The sequence below is a fragment of the Ammospiza nelsoni genome, chromosome 1 (assembly GCF_027579445.1).
Source record: "Ammospiza nelsoni isolate bAmmNel1 chromosome 1, bAmmNel1.pri, whole genome shotgun sequence".
Classification (NCBI taxonomy): Eukaryota; Metazoa; Chordata; class Aves; order Passeriformes; family Passerellidae; genus Ammospiza; species Ammospiza nelsoni.
In genome coordinates, this window is record NC_080633.1 from 41149056 (window position 1) to 41167613 (window position 18558).

General features: G+C 40.4%; 1 protein-coding gene across 2 annotated transcripts in view; it reads left to right on the forward strand.

Moving 5' to 3' along the window:
- RBMS3 (RNA binding motif single stranded interacting protein 3) overlaps positions 1–18558 on the forward strand; it is a 443351-nt gene that overhangs the window by 79407 nt on the left and 345386 nt on the right. For both annotated transcript variants that reach the window (XR_009420205.1, XM_059490845.1), the window contains exon 2: positions 14999–15168. Coding sequence is in view for 1 of the 2 variants with exons in the window: in XM_059490845.1 (XP_059346828.1) it covers positions 14999–15168 (170 nt within the window). In the remaining variant the exon portion in view is untranslated. The remainder of the gene's footprint in view (positions 1–14998; positions 15169–18558) is intronic.

Consider the following 18558-nt stretch of genomic DNA (forward strand, 5'->3'; position numbering starts at 1 on the left):
GTCTGTAACATAGATATTGAGTAGTTTGATTCAGGCCAGAAGTGGTTCTGAAAGAGCACATTTAGAGGTGGTTGTCTTTAGCACCATGCAGAAAGCAAATGACAGTGCAAGTAAGGGATGACACATAATGAGAAGCTGCTTGTATAAGTGTCCTTTACCAAACTGTTACAGAGATGAAAGTATTCCGACTCCACCTTTAGGAACATATTGTATTTCCCTATTTCTGTTTGTTTCCTATCATGTGATGAGGTGCAAGGGAAGGTGCTGCTTGCTAAGTTTAGCCCTGCAGACTCTGGCTGCAGAAACCTGGCAGTTCAGGCTCTGAGAGGGTGGCAGTGCTTTGAGGGAAACCGGGCTGTGCTGTGCCATCGTTCTCCATGGCACCCCTCACAGGGGGCCATGGGGCGAGTATTGCAAAGTCCTGCTTTCCTGGCTGGTGTTAATGTACCAACAGCTTCCTGCAGAAGAGTTACTGCAGACTGTAAAAAGTATTAATGAGGAAAGAAGAGCTGTTACTTCGGTGAATAAATGTAAGATAGGAGCACTGAAAAATGCAGGGAATGCATTTATGCAACTTCACAGCCATTGCTGTATTTTTTCAGAGCTCTGGCACTGAATTGCATGAATTACTCTGCAGATTGACTCTCACCTATACTCACTCATTTTGCCATCAGAGTCTGAACAAACCCTGTCTTTCCAGATATTCTGAGTCATCTTTATGCAGCATCTTTATGTTTAGAAGGGGAAACAGAAAAAAAGGATAGAAGATGTCAGGAGACCATTTGTGGCTCAGAAACCCTCAGTATACAGCCTGCAAAGGAACTTTTAAATTGTGTCCTCCTTGTCATACCAGTGGATCATCAAAGGTCTGCTGGCTATAGGGGCTGTTCCAGATGTGTTTGGAGCAGGGTAAGGTCTCAAGATCTGAGATGGGAACATGGAAACCTGGGCTATGGTTTGGCAGCCAAAAGCTGTGGCTGGTCCTTCCCAGAGGTGCCATGATGTTGTATCTATTTCTTTTTCTGCAGCAGCATTTTATCTGTTGGGTTTGGTAGGATGGGGGAATTGTAATGGTAAGTGGACCTCAGTGAAACATATAATAGCCTGATAACAGGTTGTTTCTATCCTTGAAGGACTTCTTGCCTGGCAAGAACTCAATAGCCCAGGGTTCACAAAAGGAAATTTAGTGGCAAGCCATTGCAAAAAAAATATTAGGCATATGAGGGATAACACAAATATTTAACACCAGCAGAATTAGGAGTATCAATATACTTTTTGTGTAGGATTCCCTGTTATTTTCTTTTAAGATAAATTCTTGTGAAAAAATATTTATAAATATAGACATTTGTTTTTAAAAGTGTGTTAAAAACATCCAGTGCTTTTAGTAGTCTGTCTCTGTATTGTGTCAAATGCATCATCATGTTAACAGTGCAAAAGATGTGATAGCATTCCCACTGACTGTGTGGCTGCCACCTCCTCGTGTTTTTGAGGATTGTCCATGTAAGACATGGGATAAAATGTTTCACATAAAATGTTCTGAATGGAAGGAAGAAGGGGGAAAAAAGAACCCACTGTAAAACAAGAGTGCAGACAAGCAGCATCAATTACACTTTCTTGGTGGCAGATTTAAAACACAGATTGTTTTTTCTTTAATATGAAATCTAATTCTAAAACTGATTCCCACTAGGAGGTTTTTAGAGGACTAAAGTCTGATGGGTCAAATCACAGAAGATGTAGGATGATGATCTGTGTACAACATCTGGTAGCAAAGTGAAAAGTGTTCTGGGGATATTTACTCTCTGCTTGCATTTCTCATGCCATTTCCTAAGATGTTCCCACCTGTTATTAGCAACACCCAAATGTAAGTCCTTTTGCTGGGTAGGTCTTTTGTTTTCCCAAATGGGTTGTTTCTTACAGAAACTAAGTCTCAGCTCCTTTTATCATGCTCTGCTAATTCTGTCAGGGGAAGTTAAGGTTTTATGGCCAAAGAGTCAGAATTCAGGAAATACTGGAATTCTTCATGAGCCTGAATTTGGATCCTGTGTAAGCAGTCATTGGCATGTGGTCATTTAAACACTTGATTGGAATGTTGTGCTTTCCACAAGAGCCCAGGCTTTGCTGTTTTTAGGGATAGTTTGGTTCATTGTAACTAGGACTCAATCCTGCAGCTGTCCTCAGACCCACCTGGAAGACCTGCAGTATTTTGCTGCTGTCTTTCAGTGTCCCGTTGCGGATGTTTTTCAAGTTTTCTTGGATCAAATTCCCCAAACCTGAGGTTTAAATTGAAGTTAGCCCTTTAGATGGACTATGTGTGACACTTTATATCTGATATAGAGCCTAGATACTCTGTGCCTGGATCAACCATGCTGCCCATTGGGATCGATGCCTTGATATGACTGAGAGAGTCAGATTCCCTTCACCATTTTAAGATGATGAAAAAAAAAGAAGAAAAAGAATCAATTTGTTATAACTATGGATTCATGTAATTTAACACCTTACCCAGACTGAACTTTGATTATCTGTTGGCAACTGGTAGTGGCATTAATTGTGTAACTTTTAGTCTCAGAGATTTTTAAAAACTTTTCAGTTTATTTAATTTCAAATGATTGAGAACCAGACTGCCCTTAAATTAGTGCTGCTTTTTCTTAGAGAGTCTTTCCTTAGTCTACACTGTAGATCTTCAAAGAAGCTGAGGAATAGGATATTCAGTATTTCTAATTCCTTTAATCCAGGGATATTGCATTAATGTAAATACTACTGCTGTTGAAATCTGTGAGGAACATTGTTGTTTAATAATGACTTTAGCAAATGAACTAAATTTGAGGTCAAAGCATAGCAAAGGAATAAAGTTCAGATGTCTCAGTTTTAGTAAATCCTTTCTGTGCAGTAGAATTTGATTATAGGATGTACCTGCACAAATCACTTAGTAGTCATTTGTTCTGTAAGTAAACTTGGAAAGCTTTCAGCATACATAATGCATGAGATGAAGGAGTTTTGTACTGAGTAGTTCTTTCTTATAGCATTGGATATAAAAATACTGGATATTGGATACAATAATATTTTCAGACAGCCCTTATCTGTAGTTGTCCAGTCATTCCCCCACCTTGGTGTTACTTGCATTGCTGGTGAGGGTGCAATCCCTCCTGTCCTCCAGCTTGTTGTGATAGTGCCACATTGGAAGCCTTGCTAAAGTCAAGGTGAGCAACACCCCCTGGTCTGTGGAGCTGCTTGTCCCAGCACAGAAGTTGAGCCAGGTGGCCAAGTGTAGTTTTTCCTTGCTCATCCTTGTGGCTGCTCTAGTCCCTCACATGCTTTGACACAGCACCTATGAGGTTTTTCTCTTTAGTTAGGCTGGATTGTGGCCAGCCTGATTATCCCCCCATCCTTCCTCTTCTCAAAAGTTGCTATGGCCTTTCAGAGAGAAGAGAGAGCAGCCTCTGGCTGACCCCGGCTGGCTCCCTTACAGTTTGTGTTCAGTAACCCCTCTCTGGCTTCCTGGAGTAGTTTCTAACGTAATGCTCCTCTTCCTCAGCAGCACTGCTCGCCCCAGGCCCTACTGCTAGGGGAAGACAGCCAAGAGGACTGGCCGCAGACCTTGCCAGTGGAGACTGAGGCAAAGAAAGCACCAAGTACTTTCTTCTGTCCTTTGTCACTTGTCCCCTGTCCTTTTGAGCAGTGGGCCCATCTTTTCTTCCGTTTCCCTTTTGCTACCAACACTTTGGTAGACAAGCTGGTATTCCTAATGAATTTATCTTTCTGCTCCAGCTGGTAACACTGCGTGTTATTATTACAAAAGTTGTAATACTTGCTAAAAGTATTGTAGTTGCCACTCTTCCCCATTCTGGTTTGGTCTTTCTAATGTAAATAATTTTTCATTTTAGACTTAAACCTTTTTTTTTTTTTCCACAACATTTTGTGCATATGAGCCTATGACAGAGGCATTAAGTGGTATTAAGACTTGGAATATTTATATGTATCTGATTTGAAATATAAACCTTATTATTACACCCCGTAATTCTTCAAGCTTCTATTCTAAAGCATGGTACAATATTTATTAAGAAAATGTATTAAGGAGATTTTCTTTCTTCCTTTGCTTATCCTGATTTAACATTTGAAATTACTTCAAATACATATTCTTTCCAGAGGAAAAAAATGCCGACTTAAAAAAATAAATCATGCGTGAATGAAGAATATTAAAAGGTCAAAAAGCCAGAAAGCTAACAGAAGAGATTGGAGGCAATGCTGCAGTGCAGAAGGAAATTTAAGCTTTTGTTTATCCGGAAATATATTATTTGGATGAAAAACAGTAAATAGAAATGGTGACTTGTTTCAGGAATTTAACATATGTACCCTGTTACTCTGAATTCCTATTGCTTGCACCAGGAGTAGCTCATTATCCCAATTAGTGGTGCGTTGGTTTTACGCGGATGCGTGACGAAGCAGCTGCGTCCCCACACTGCAAAGCCCCTCACCTCTGAGCGCGGGAGTTCAGCATCTTCATATTGTCACTTCGCGTGGTATGGAAAAAGCACATGGCACAGAGCCCAAAATGGTTTAGGCAGAGCATCTTCAGCTGAGTCTGTGTCTGTTAGCAAGACACTTGGCTCATTGTGCCACAACATTTAGCAGAAAATAGTGATGATTTTGGGGAAATGAGAAAAAGCAAGTTGTTGCATTGAAGTCAAATTTCTGCACTATGAGACATCCTAAGCATATCGGAAAAAAGCAAGCAGGTTGCCTTTAGCAAACTGAAAGTTACTTTTGTGTGGATATTTTAATTGAATCAACATTTCTGAGTGCATGAGTCAAATGACATTTGAAACTTTGGACAAGCACAGTGGCACACTCTGTTGTTGAAGAAATAGGAAAGGGTTGAGAAGTTGCCCCATAGTAAATGTAGAGCTTTTAAATTTCTTCCCCCCTGCTCTGAAAACTGCTTAAAATCAGAGGTAGGGGAAACATTGAAGAAAAAAGTAGGAATTAGATGGGAAAGGACTTACTGAATAATATTGGATAGCAGTTTTAAAGGTGATGGGTCCTTTGCACATCTGAGCAGCTGGTCAGGTGTATCTATATTCAGATTCACTGTTTTTGAAGCCAAATCGGCGTTCTGAAATTAATTTTACTTTTCAAAAAAAAGCTTTGTAGTTTTTATTTGCCATATAGGAAAAACATGCCAGAATCTCACTTGCTGCAAAAAACTTAGTTGACATTTTTCAGTGACTCTGAGTATTACAAAATGTCCATCATTCAGCAACCCTGTGGTTCCAGGACCTCAAGTCTTGGCAACAAAGAGCATGCTGGGCATTAACTGCTGTGGCATCTACTCAGACAGGTGGCCAAATACCCCTGTGAGTGGGTGGATCAATTAGCACCTTTGCCTCAGTCTGCATTTGGTGTGAATATAGATACACCCCTTGAATATAGGGTGTATCTTGAGAGTGCAGTGCTCAGGCTCCAATTCAACCTAAGGTACATGTGACTTCCTTGTAGAAGTATGAGTGGAAACAAAAGTATGGCAATATTTTGTCTCATAGATCCCAAAAGACACTAGTGTTGGGGTTTTGTACTCACTCTCAGCATGCTTAAGTAAGTTAATTCTCAAAATCAATAAAATCTACAGAAAACTGAGTTTTAAGGGAAAAAAAAAAGTCTGTCAATAAATTGTATTTAATTCTGAAAATTCCAAAGATAGTATAAAGAAGTTCTCTAATTTTTGCATTAATTATTCAGTTTATTTAGTAGATTTTGCCTCAAGTGGATTTGATTGATGTCTGGAAGATGTTTTAATTGTAAGTTATATTAGATACTTGTTAAATCAAATAAAATTAAACAGCTTTTCCCATACTACCTCCCAAGTCTGCCACATGAAATCTAAAGAAAATGGAGATTTGATAAGGTATCAGAATCCACAGTAACAAAGTTGAGAGATCTTATTCATCTTCTGTAGCAAATAATTTAAAGCTCATAGTTGACATCCCAGAATGTTCCTGGCATATCTTGCTCACTTTGCCATGTTCATAATGTTTTTTGTGTTCCTGGGATGCCAGTGATGTGATGCTCAAGCACATTTTGACCTGAAGGAGGTCTGGAATTCACCTCCCCACCAAGTTAAAGCTTGCAGAGTCCTGGTCCTTTAGTCTTTCCATGGTCTTAAACAGTATCTCAAGTCATGCGTAATGGTGACTTCATTATGAAGTTCTCTCTCTTACACAGTGGACTGGCTTTAAGAATGTAGAGGAGTATCTGGAATGGGACAGAGCAGTTCTTAACATGGGGTTTCACACCTGCAGTGAGCCCTACCCCAGCTTCCCTGTCTCCCTTAGCCTTTTTTTGGTACAGTATTCAGGGCTGTCAGAAGCATGAAGATGACTGGCACCACCTTTGCCAGCTATGTTCATTGGCTGACACTTTAATTTTAACCTAGACCTAAATTCTTACCCCCACTATATCAGCTTACTCCTAGGCAGATTTTCTAGCTCTCCTATAAATGACATTACTTACACTGGTCTCACAAGGTTGGTTGTGTATTCTTCTTCCTAAGTGAGGAATTATGTATGAACTGTAATGACTTGTGTGGGCAATTTTTTAAAAGCTGTTTTCTGTGATGAATGTGCTGGATGAGTTTGCACTGGAAGCAAAAATGTGGTGAGGTTTGTGATGGCTCATATCTTCTGTGGGCATCCTCTGGCATCCTGCCTAGGACCAGTGTGTTACTGTAGCTCGAGGGGTCTCAAAGAAAACATGAACTCTGGCTATTGTGAAATGCCCCCAGTTCTGTGGTGATGATGCCATGCTGCTGTGGAAAGGAAAAGCCTTTCCCAAACTCTGTGTTCCGTGGATTCTTTTGGCCACAGGACGGAAGGCACAACTCATCTTTATATATACTGGGTGGAGGAGGCAGAGCTTCCCCATGCACATCCAGAAAAGATCATTGTGGTAACATGGAGAGATGATGAGCAACATTCCTGGGGAGCTCTGCCATCCCTGAATCCTCCATCCCAACAGGGCTCATGTCAACAGTGGCAGATTTCCTGCCTAATTCTTCCATAAGAAAGATAAACTTAGGAAGCTTGGTTGGATCTTGAAAAACCTTTTTGGTTGGGCTTTTTTTCTGCAGAATGAAAACACATCTGCTTCTGATCTCTGCTCGCCAGATTCTCCACTGGAGAGGAAAGAGATGATATCAACATTTAGTTTTGTTCTGTGCTCTAAATTCAGGTTTATGTGGGGGCTTTTTTTATAGCCAGGTTCTCACAGCAGTGTTGATGCCAGGGTATGTGTGGACTGTGTGCAGAAAAGCAATGCAGTGCAGCACGTGCCTGCTGCATCTCATTTCCAAGATGCTCTTAGGCTGCCACATGTAAACAAATATCCAGAGAGTAAATTTAGTTTCTCAGAAACAAATATGTGTTTGTTCTTGCAAACATTTGGAAAGTTAAGTATCAGCCTTTTGGTCTGCATTTTTGTTCTTAACCTTCAAATGGACTAACAGCTCATTGAAGCCCCAAAACTGGATTTGTGGAAATGTAACAATAACTTCTTGAATTTATTTCCCCTCCTCCCTTTTTTTTTTTAACCACAGAGCTGTTGCATCACAAACAGTAATTGCCATCAAAGTTTGATCTGTGCTCTAAAATATTCTTATTAGAGGAATTGCAATGTTTTATTGTCCAGATTGCCCAGATTTAGTAATTTCAAGATGTAAAGTCTGTTCACATTTAGTCTCAGTGCATCAATAAAATATGAATGGATTGGATAATGAAGCAATAACAGTAATTTATGTCAAAGGATATAGGCTATTGTTTACGAGTTTGCCAAAGTGCCAAAATCCTTTATCTATAGAAAGAATTCTTCTTCTCCCTTGTGAGGAAATAAATAATGCCTCAGGAATATTCTGTCATGGGAGCTTCCTGCCACGAAATAAATGGGAGGAGACAAGGCTGTGAAGGTTATTTTCCACTCTGGAAAATATTTATTTGATGACACAGCTCTTATTGCTAATTTTTGGCTTTTTAATGCTAGGAACTAAATTTTGCCCTCCTGGCTGGACATAAGAAGGCCCAAGTTCAAAGAAGTCACCATGTTGTAGACCCAAACTACAGGTAGTCTGTGGATAAGCAGAAAATTGCTTATGAGGGATGAGTAGCTCCATCTGTGGTATAACAATATGTGGGCAGGAGAAGGTGAAGAGCTGGAGCTGGCAGCTCTGCAGCACCTATTACATGTATTCAGTGTCCAAAACCCAGGCAGGCAGTGATGGCCAGGGTATTCTGCATCTGAAAACAATGTTTCTGATTTCTGTGCCATTCTCCTGTCTTGGGCTGGTTTTTGCTGGAGCCCATTCGTCCTCAGGTGAGATCATCTTCAGACTCTCCAAATAAAATGCTCTCTAATCCACTTTATTATTTTGACTTCGTCATATTTCAAAATAAGCTACTTTACACCTGACCAATTAGCTTTTCAAATTTCCTGTTGATAATGGTGGTGTGCAGACTATTTCAGTCGGTCTTACTGGAAATAGGAGATACTGTGATTAGTGAGAAGATTTTCAGGCTTCTAGTGTATGTCACCCTGGCTAATGACTGCTAAACCCTCAGTGCTCTTGAAGACAGTCAGAACAGTGAATTCCTGGAGCTTTTTCTTTGCTTTATTGGTTGGTTTTAATTCAGAAAACTATAAAATAAGACCTACTTTGTGGATAATGTTCATTAAAGAATTTCCTCTTCCTGTGGATGCCTCGATTTCTCTGTATTGTCTAGCTGTAAAATATTTATAAAATTCTAAAATTTGCACAGTCATGACTTGGAAGAGAATTATTTTGGAATAGAGAAAATTGAGCCAAATTTTGCTTGTGCTTTCATACTATAGATCTTGAATGCTTTGTGCTAGGTTCAAGGGAATTGTAGGCCTCCGGAGTATTTAGCCTACTGATTTCTACAGCTTTGTCAGTGAAGCAAAGATCTCAAAGTGTTTTATTGATCCATCAAATCCCACTTTCAGTCTGACTGTTGAATGACTACTGTGTCTGTTGGAGGACTAAGTTGGGGCTTTTTCTTAATTTCCGTTTTCCCCAAGTGACTTTTTTTTTTCCCCTGTGTGAAGTGAAAGGGTAAGCAAAACACAATTACACCTTTTTCCCATGTAATAAAGATATCACTTGGAAAAAAGTGAGTTCAGTACATATTTTACAATCACAATAGTCCTGTGAACACATAATTCTAAGTTTGTTTTTAAATTAGAAAAATATTATTAATGAGAAAATGAATTTTATTGGTATTTTAGTATGTTAAATTATTTCATTCATTCAGTTTAGATACAGAATAGCAAAATCATTGTATGCAGAAATCATTTTTATCTGCAAAAGAATTAGGTTTAGTTATTAGGTTAGACTTTAATAACATTTTCCCTATCTTTAAGTAATATTGCAATCCTTGTATGTCTTTCATCCAGTAATCACAGAGCATTATATATGCCTTAGGAAGGTATAATGAAGAATCATTACAGATTAGTAAACTGAGATGTAAGGAACTTAAATTACTTGCTTGGAGTAGTGCAGTGATTTTGTGGTACAGAGAGTATAACCCGGCAGCTATCGCTCACTGGGCTTCTTGTATCCAGCAAATCACTTTTAAAGGCCTTGGAAGGAATTCAGAGAAATCAAAATCCTCTTGAGGTGTGTTCTGGTTTTCTTGATTGAAAGAACTGTGAGGGAATAGACTTTGAACTTTATTGTCAGTGTTCATCTTCTGAGTTTACTCACGTTTTCACATGCCATTCCTTTACAAATTGAAAATGCTGCCAAGAGGTGAGCTGGTGCTTCTACAGAAACAGTCTAGGAAGCTTTGCTACTGCGCAGAGGGCTTAGAAAACTCAGACCCTTTTACATTTGTTTATTTTCTCTTATATATGTAGAGAGGAATCCAAAAGAAGCTCTGTCTTCCAGGCCTTCATTGGCCAGACGGGAGATAGGTAATAGTCATGGCTGGATTCTGCAAGAGCATTGAATACCCCACAGACTTGGGAAGAAAATTATAGCTGGAGTTCCCTTGGCTGCAGCCTTTCTAAAATGCATGAGGTGTCTGTGTAGCCCGCTTAGATGCTCATTTTTTATTCACTTTTCTGCTCCACCTGTCTATGGATGGGAAATACAGCTTTAACTTCTGGTGCTGTTCCTCACTGAGGAAGCAAACCAAAGGCAGGAGAGCTGCTGTTACTTTGACCTGTTTCTTTTCCCCTGTATTTCCCTTACGCTCTGCTTTCTCTTCAACTGTGATGATTGTCTTTTGCACTCAGCTCCAAAATCCCATCAACAGACTAAAAGTTGGTGGCATCCTCTCATCTTCTCTGTAATTGACTAGTAAGAACTCTCCAGCACACAAAAATTACTCCTTCGTACAGTAGGGTACAGAGAGAACTGTGTTTTCCTAATGTGAGCTGTAAAGTGGTATTTGCACAATTTATTTGTATTTACTTTGTCTTATTTTGCTGCATTGGGAGAGAAGGGAATTGTGTTGTAATTGGGCACTTAGATGAATCTAGCAGCTGGAAAACACTCCATTCAGAGTGAAATGGATAGTGTATGTTCACAATTACTTAAATAACACATGTTTTAATGTAGGACTGTGTGTTGTACTCATTTTTTCATATAAAATATGGACTATGATAGGAAAAGTCAACATATCGGTGTTAATAGGGAATTTTTCCAAGACCTCCCTTTCAAGTGGATAAAAGAGTACAAATCTGGGATAGCCAAAGGTGACTACAAACAAATTGGCCAGCCTATTAGCATAGCTGTCCAGCTGCATCCTAGGCTCTGAGGCCACTCCAAAACCACAAGCCCGACCGCCTCAGAAGCCTGCCAAGGAGCCAGCTGCTGCTAATAAAGCAGACTCTACAACTTGGCATCTGGGGCCTGTGATTCCCATCCAAAAGGAATTGTATGTGAAAAATATTTGAAATTTGTCTTTTTAAGTAGTGTTTTGCTTTGGAAAGAAAATACTTTAGTCTAAGCTTGCAACTAGTGAAAAACTACCTAAGAGTACTTGGTTGCCATGGAAAGATAAATACTGTTCTTGTGTAAGGAGGTTGGATGTTAGAAGGAGGAGTGTGGTTCATTTAATATCTGAGAGGCTTCTGGTTCAACATTTCTGGGTTATTTACTTAGAAAGACCAAGGTGTATCTCATTATTCATGCTTAGTTGTGTGCAGTTTCACGGGACACTGTCTCAAAGAATTGAACTGTAGGGTTTAAGCAGAAGGGTGCATTCCTGAGAATGGATAAGAATTAGCACATTATTTTTTTCACTTTTAAATAATGAAAAAGGAGAAATTTTATTCATTTTTCAAAGATGAAAACAAATCCTATCAGCCATCCATGCTAAATTAATAAGCTGCTTGGAATGATCTACAAACCAGTTCATTCCCCACACACTCTCCACTGAATAATGAAGCATGAGAATTGAAAAATGAGTTGGTTGCATTGGTTATGTGAAAAATTAATGGCAAAACCAGCTCTGAATTCCAGCTCTCTCTTGAAGTGAAACATTTAGATTTTGCCTTTTTTTTTTTTTTTTTTTCTAGAGGTGTAGGTCCTGTACTTGGTTGTTGTGGCAAAACCTCTTTTGCAGGTTTCTACAGCTGGTGTCAGGGTGTTTCGAACCAGTCTTGACAGTGGTGCTCCTTCTGGCTCTTGAGGCAGAGAAGTTAAGTGCTTTTCCCCCAGCCACGGAGGGGTCCGACATCAGAGCAAGGCACAGATTTCCTGCTGCCAGGTGTGCAGGTGGTTCCCCAGACAGTGCCCACTTTGGCATCATCCAGGATCCTGTACCTAGTGGTCCATATCTGGGATCATCATTAGGTTGCCAGTCATTTCTTTCACTCCAGTTATTACTTGGAGATTACCAAACCAGATCCTTTGCTCATTTAGAGGCACAGTGCATACTTCTGCCATCAGTCATACACTCAGCAGCTCAGGAAACAAGAACGGGAAGCTTTCTTCTGACCTGAGGCTTTTAGTCTGGCAACCAGCCAGAAGATGTCATCAGCCTCAGTACAGGCAATTTTGTAATCTTTCTGCAGATGGTATTCTGGGGTATTGGATATGCATGGAAATTACTGTAGGCTGCTGTGGCTGAGATTTATTAGTGAAGAGGGTTTGGAGTGTAGCAGTGTTTGCTGGGCTGAGAAGATCAGCATCCCCTAAAGTGCAGTGTGGCTGCCTCTCTGCCCATCCTTAAAGCATCTCTGAGGATACTGCTGGGAACCCAGGCATCCGTGTGTGCCTGTTGTCTGAGCAGTTCTTACTTGAGGAACAGCCTGTCATATGCCCTCATTCTTTGTATACTGAGGACTTTTTTCATTTTTTTTTAATAGCTGTGGCCTCAAACTTGGTGTAAATGTATTTTGTGTTTGCTTTCACATCCCTTTTCAGCTAGCTGAGAGGGGTAAAATGTCTTAAGCTTAAATTAGAATTAGGCCCCCAGTGTTTTCCTCTGTGTGAGGATAAAGATCTTAGAATGAAAATTGCTCTTTGTATTTCAAAGGTAAATTTCCACTTTTTTTTTTTTTTCTTGCTTATTAGGTTGGTGTGAGGATAGGACATTTACTCATTATCCCCTGCTAAGACATATATAATAGTAACAATTAATAATTAAAGTACATAGCACTTCATTGGCTTATGGGAAGATATTTCACTGCTTTACGTCATTTACGTGCATTCAGTGTGCATGGTAATCTGGGAGGTGTAGGGCAAAGCAGAAAGAATGTAACCTCGATCTCTGTTGTCTTTTTATTTAACCTTAGCAATGCTCAAAATGTGCAAGATTACCATGGGATATTTCCTGAGCTTTTGATATGTTAAAGCCCAATGTGTTATACACAGTCATACCTGTTTCTTCCATGGCCATGCAGTGCACAGAGATTAAAATATGCTTTCAGATAGGATTTGATAATATATCTGAATAGGTGCCTACGTATTTAATATAGGTTAGTGTTGCCTGTGGTGTCATCCAGCTGGGCCACAGCCATGGCATAGAGCTGATTTCCAAGATGTGTCCCCAGTGTTGGAGCTCAGTTGAGGTGGTGCCTGTGCTGGTACTCAAGGCTGCTGCTTCAGCTCTCTATTTCTGGGAATGACATTGAAGCCTGAGTGGGTGGGGATTACCCAGTGATAAAATGCGTGTGCAGAGAAATATGATCCGTATGCATTAAGTGCTTTTGATTGTCAGCAAAAGTATCTGTGCAGAGACTTGGGGAAGGGAGCTCATTGCCCTTTCTCTTTTACTGGAGATGAGAGTGAATGTCATTACTTGATAGCATGGTGATCACATTAAAAACCAGTATTTTTTCTTTTAATGGCTCCTGCTTGAGTCACATTACAACCAGGTGAGATTGCAGAGGAATTCTGATGTCTTGACACTTGGAGCTATGTTCCCTCTCTCCTGGTTTAAATGGGAGAAACTGGGAAGATGGAAGGAGGAGGCCAGGAGGAAAGGCATCAGTGCAAGTGTGGTGTTTCATTTCATTGAAACATCTGATCATCACCTGTCATTGATGCCCCCCTTATAGTCTCCAACTTTTTTCCTGCTAAATAAGGGACTATTTCCTGCTAACAAAGGGACTTGTTTGAAACAGTTAAGAGCTGCTAATTTAGAAACATCCATCTACCAAGACTGTGATTTAGTGTATGCATAATTATAAGCACTAAAGTAGAGCCACTGACATTAAAGGGGCAGTTGATTAGCATGATCAGAATTACTCACAGACTTAAATATTTTCTCTGTCCAAGGCCTAAAAGTAGAACAAGCATATTAGAAGTCACTAAAGTGTCATTGCTGCTGTAATGAAAATTGCAGATATTTTGCTTTTATTAGTCCATTAGCTTAGCATGGTTAACTTAGCATTGGTCCAACATTTACCTGCTGTTGTCACTAGACATACAGCTAGCAGAGTGTGCTGGTTGCGTTGTGGAAATGGCATTTTCTCCCTCTCAGCAGGCAGTTCCATTTCAGGAGCTCTGACTCCAGTTCCCCTGGCTGCCCATCTGGATCTTGGTCCTCAGGATACTCCAGCTCCTGCAAGTTCTTCCCTAGATTTCAGCTTTTCTGCATAGGTCGCAATGGTGACAGGATGGTCTCCTCTTTCCAATCACTCCTTTGTTCTCCTGGCAAGCACCCTGTGCTGTGAGTAAATACTCCAGTGGTCAGAGAGCCAGGGATAGTTGCAGCAATTGAAATTCTCTGTTGTTGCCTCAGATCAGAGATGTTTAGGTAATTTTTCTAGCATGTGGGTGTCTTTTTTCACAGCATGTATTTACCAGTGAGTTAGGGGAGAATACTGTTTTTCCCTGTGAGAATGCCTCCCTTCTTAAGCAATATTTCCCAGTTGCTGTGTGTGGTTTGTGGTTGTTCAGAAGTGGGTATGATTTTGAGAGCAGAAGGTCTTGGCCTGATCGTCTTTTCCAAACCCTGTTTCTCTATTGCGAAAGACATCCGTAACAACAGAGTGTTTTCAGGCTGCTTTGGAATTTTTCTCCTCTCCCAGCCTAGCCAGCCCTCTGCCACCTGACTGTGCCTGTACTGGGTGCTCCTCATGTTTAGAAAAGACTAACTCGGCTTCTGGCACCAGCTTCTGTACCTTTGGCTAGATACTCTTATTTGTGTTTTAGCATACTCTTAGAGCAGATTGTGTTTAATTTCTTTCTGTAGTGCTAGTTACTCCTTGAGTATCTGTCATTTCAGAGCTTTGTTTTGTGATCTAGCTACTTTAATTCCAAATTAAAGAGTATAGTAGAATAATGCATTTCATAGCTATGGCATTTGCAAGGCATTGCTGGCTTGGAGTGTGTGCAGGTGCCATAGGAGAGGGCAGCTGGAAGTGGTCAGGGAGGGCAGGACAAGCATAGCACAGTTCTGCATTTACCCAGGTAACGCACACGATTCTGCCGCGCTATTTTGCCTTTTCCAGTAACAGCCTTTCTGTTTTGCTCTGTTTGCAGCAGTCCTATGCACCAGCTCCCCACCCCATGGCTCCTCCCAGCCCCAGCACAAACAGCAGCAACAACAGCAGCAACAACAGCAGCGGAGAGCAGTTGAGTAAAACCAACCTGTACATTCGAGGCCTTCCACCCGGCACCACCGACCAGGACCTTATCAAGCTGTGCCAGCCGTAAGTGCCCTTCCCATACTCGGTGTCTTTTGTAGGAAGATGTCAGAGCTGGCCTTCCTGCTCACACTTGTGTGGCCCCTAAAAGGCATCGGAAGCCTTCTGCACTTGAAGGTTGAGTGTTTTTCCTTTAGTTTGGATGACTAATTAATGCCTGCTAAAAACCTTCAGGTAAAGAGTTTAGGGGAAGAGAGCTAAGGGCCTTCACATTGACTTTTGTTTGCTCTAATGTGGTTGATTTCTTGTGTTAAAAGGAGAATTTGCATGGCAGGAAAACCTCCCTAATGATAGATTTTATAGTTATAATGATCTGTGAATCACAACCCAGTGCACAACACAACATGGGTGTTCCTCCCTCAATCATTTATCACATTTTATGATTGCTGTGTCACATTGCTGGGCTCAAAGACTGAGAAGTATGAAACCCACTGAAGGTGGCCTTGTAGCCATGTAATTAACATCTAATTAACTGCAGTGGCACTGAAAAATGATGCTGTAGAAAGTGGCACCTTCTACCTCCCTGATTATCTTGAGAGTCATGTTTGCAGACTGTACTGATAAAGTTTGGTTTTATTGTGTTTTATTTCTGTTGAAACCAAAGAGGTGGCATAAAGGAGCTTTTTGCTCCTCATGTATCGTCAAAAGAACTACTTCCTAAAACGTTGCACTCTTCTACCCTTCTCTTGACTAAATGTAGTGGACAATATGGAATGACAACCTGATTGGAATTCCAAAGTCTTGATTATTATTGTTGACATGTGGAAGGGAAATAATCCAATTTGAGATTCCAGCCAGAGATCACCATGGTGGAACTTAGCATAACACTTTTTTTTTTGCGTTGGAATAAGCACAAGGAGAAATTTGAAAAATAAAAGTCCACTCTTGTTATGATGCAGAACTGCGGTGGTTTTGCCATAGTCATCTATTCCAAAAGACAAGATCATCTCTGTATTTTGTAATCAAAAATCAGCCTTTCAAAGAGACATCAATAAATGAAATCTGGTAAAGTAAGGAACACTCTGGGGCTGATCTACAGACCTGAATCCAAATGACTGTTGTTTTGAAGCTTGCAATAGGAGTAGCAATTCAGTGGGCTTCTACAATTTTGACATTCTTCCTTTCCTGATTTTGATTTAAAGTCCTGGAAGACTTCCCTGAGTACTCTTTATGAGGGCATGAGTGGCCAGGAGTGGAGCTAGCAGCCTCGCTGAAGTGATAACTGAACTTGAGTGAGCTTGAAACTCTTCCCTGTGACTTTCTGCCATTAAAGCTTCTGTGGGTAGAACTGACTGCTCACAGGAGAATAGCCTGCTGGTGATGTTTTGTATTTCATGCAAGATGAAATGTGAATGTACCTGTCCAACATTTGTACAAACTACATGCACTGACACTTTCCACACGTGACAGTCACAGATAATCCCAGTTCAAGGGCCAGATCCTCAGTAGGTATAAATTGACTGTAGTCTACTGATGTTCAAAAGGCTGGTTTGCTTTCAAAAAGCTGTTTTGCGATACATCTTCTTGCAGTCTGACCCTTCTCCAGTTCACATAAACCCTTTCAGCTGATCAGGACTGAACTAACTATTCCTAAAGGAGTCTCAAGCTTTGGGGCTTAAGTGCTGCAGTCGTGGTGTGGGGCTGTGGTGTGAGCAGTGATGCTTGAATCATGAAGTTCAGGCAGTGTGTCCCTAACCCTTGTCTGCGTATGGGAAGTGCAAATCAAGTATCTCAGAGCTTCCTTTTAGCGCTGTGGCAACTTTTTTAATGTGCTCCACTAAACTTAATCTGATACAAGATTAGAGGGCTTTGTCTTGCTGTCAGGAGGTTCCTGTGTGAACAGATGCTCTTTAAGGAAAATGCTGACACTCATTTTGCTGATTTTTCTATCCTTTGTCTGAATGTCAGTGAGGAGAAACCAGATAGTTCTTCTGACTCTTTTTTTCAGAAAATTAAAAGAATTTATTGAGGCAGAAGAGAAAGACAACGTAGGGAAACTTAAACATATGAAAATACAAGAATTTGTACTGGCCACTGTGGTGGTGCCTTGCCCCCCACTGCTCTCCAGGCTGTAGTGTGATCTGAGAAATGCTTAAATCTGACTTTTGCTCATACTCTTGCCAGTGATGTTTTAAGCAATCTCAGACACTCTTGCTCACGACAGCAATATGTAGATTTTAAGTAATATATTGCAAGATATTTTCTTTACCTTTGCAGGTGGTTACACAGTAGAAGTAGATAAAGGTCCAAAGCTCCTATCTCTTCACCTGTCCCCACTCCCAAAAAAAACCCTCAAACCCAAACCTTCTCCCCAAAAACCCCACTAAAACCAAACCAAACAGTCTGCTGCTATATAAACAAAAAGGATTTTTCTGCTCAGAAATGTTGTCCTCTGTAGAGCTCTTTTGTAGCTTACATGGCTGAGGCTTCACCAGGCATTGAAATCTTCATGTGAACAGGTATTTACAAATGAGCAGAAGGTGCTGGCTCCTAGGCTTCCTGCATAGCCTAATATTAGCATCATTTGCTGCAAGATGTGAAGGAAAAACCTTAATTCCAATCTATGAGCCATGTTATTATTTTGTAGTACAATATTTTTGAAGAGCTGTACTTAAGGGAAGTGTTCACCAAAGCTGGCTTATGTCCAGCCCACTGGTTCCCATAGGCTAGCTGCCAGTGCCTAAAATGAGCCCTTCTGAACCCATTTCCTCTGCTCTAGCATGGGACAAGGCTGCTAGCAGTACAACTATCATTTCTAATGTCTCACATTTGGCAGGCTGAAGAATAATGTTCTAAACCCACAATATTTCCCTGTCAGAAGTACAGGAAATGCTGTAAACACTAACATTTATGTACATTATCATAGCCCATCCCATTTTTAGGTTTAGTCTCATATGGAGGCCACTCTTCAAGTCATGTGTAAGGTTTTTAATTTAATTTCATTTTGTGAGGGGCATTAAAAAGCGAAACCCCTTTAATCAGAATTGTTTGATAAAGTATGGGGCTGTTTTGATGAATCCTGCCTTCTTTTCTGTCTTTCTGCTGTGTGTTTTTGTTGGTGTGCATTGCACACTAAACAGAAAACAGCAGACTGGAGTACCATTGATGCTTGAAGTGCAGAGTCCATTACACGTGATGTGAGACATTTCTGACAAATGTTCCGACACTATCAAACCTTTTATCAATTTGAGAGTAACCTTGTCACAGTAATCTGTCAAACTGTTCATATAACTAAAGAAAAACAAGTCATCATAGGCTGTACAGTAGCTGAGTAAATGAAAAAAAAATTGCTACTGGAAGATTTTTCTTTTTTTGTGGTTCTGATGCTCAATAGTTGGTATAACATGTGTCCAGCAGAATTTCATCAAATTCGCTTTTGCAAGAGGGAGCTGTTAG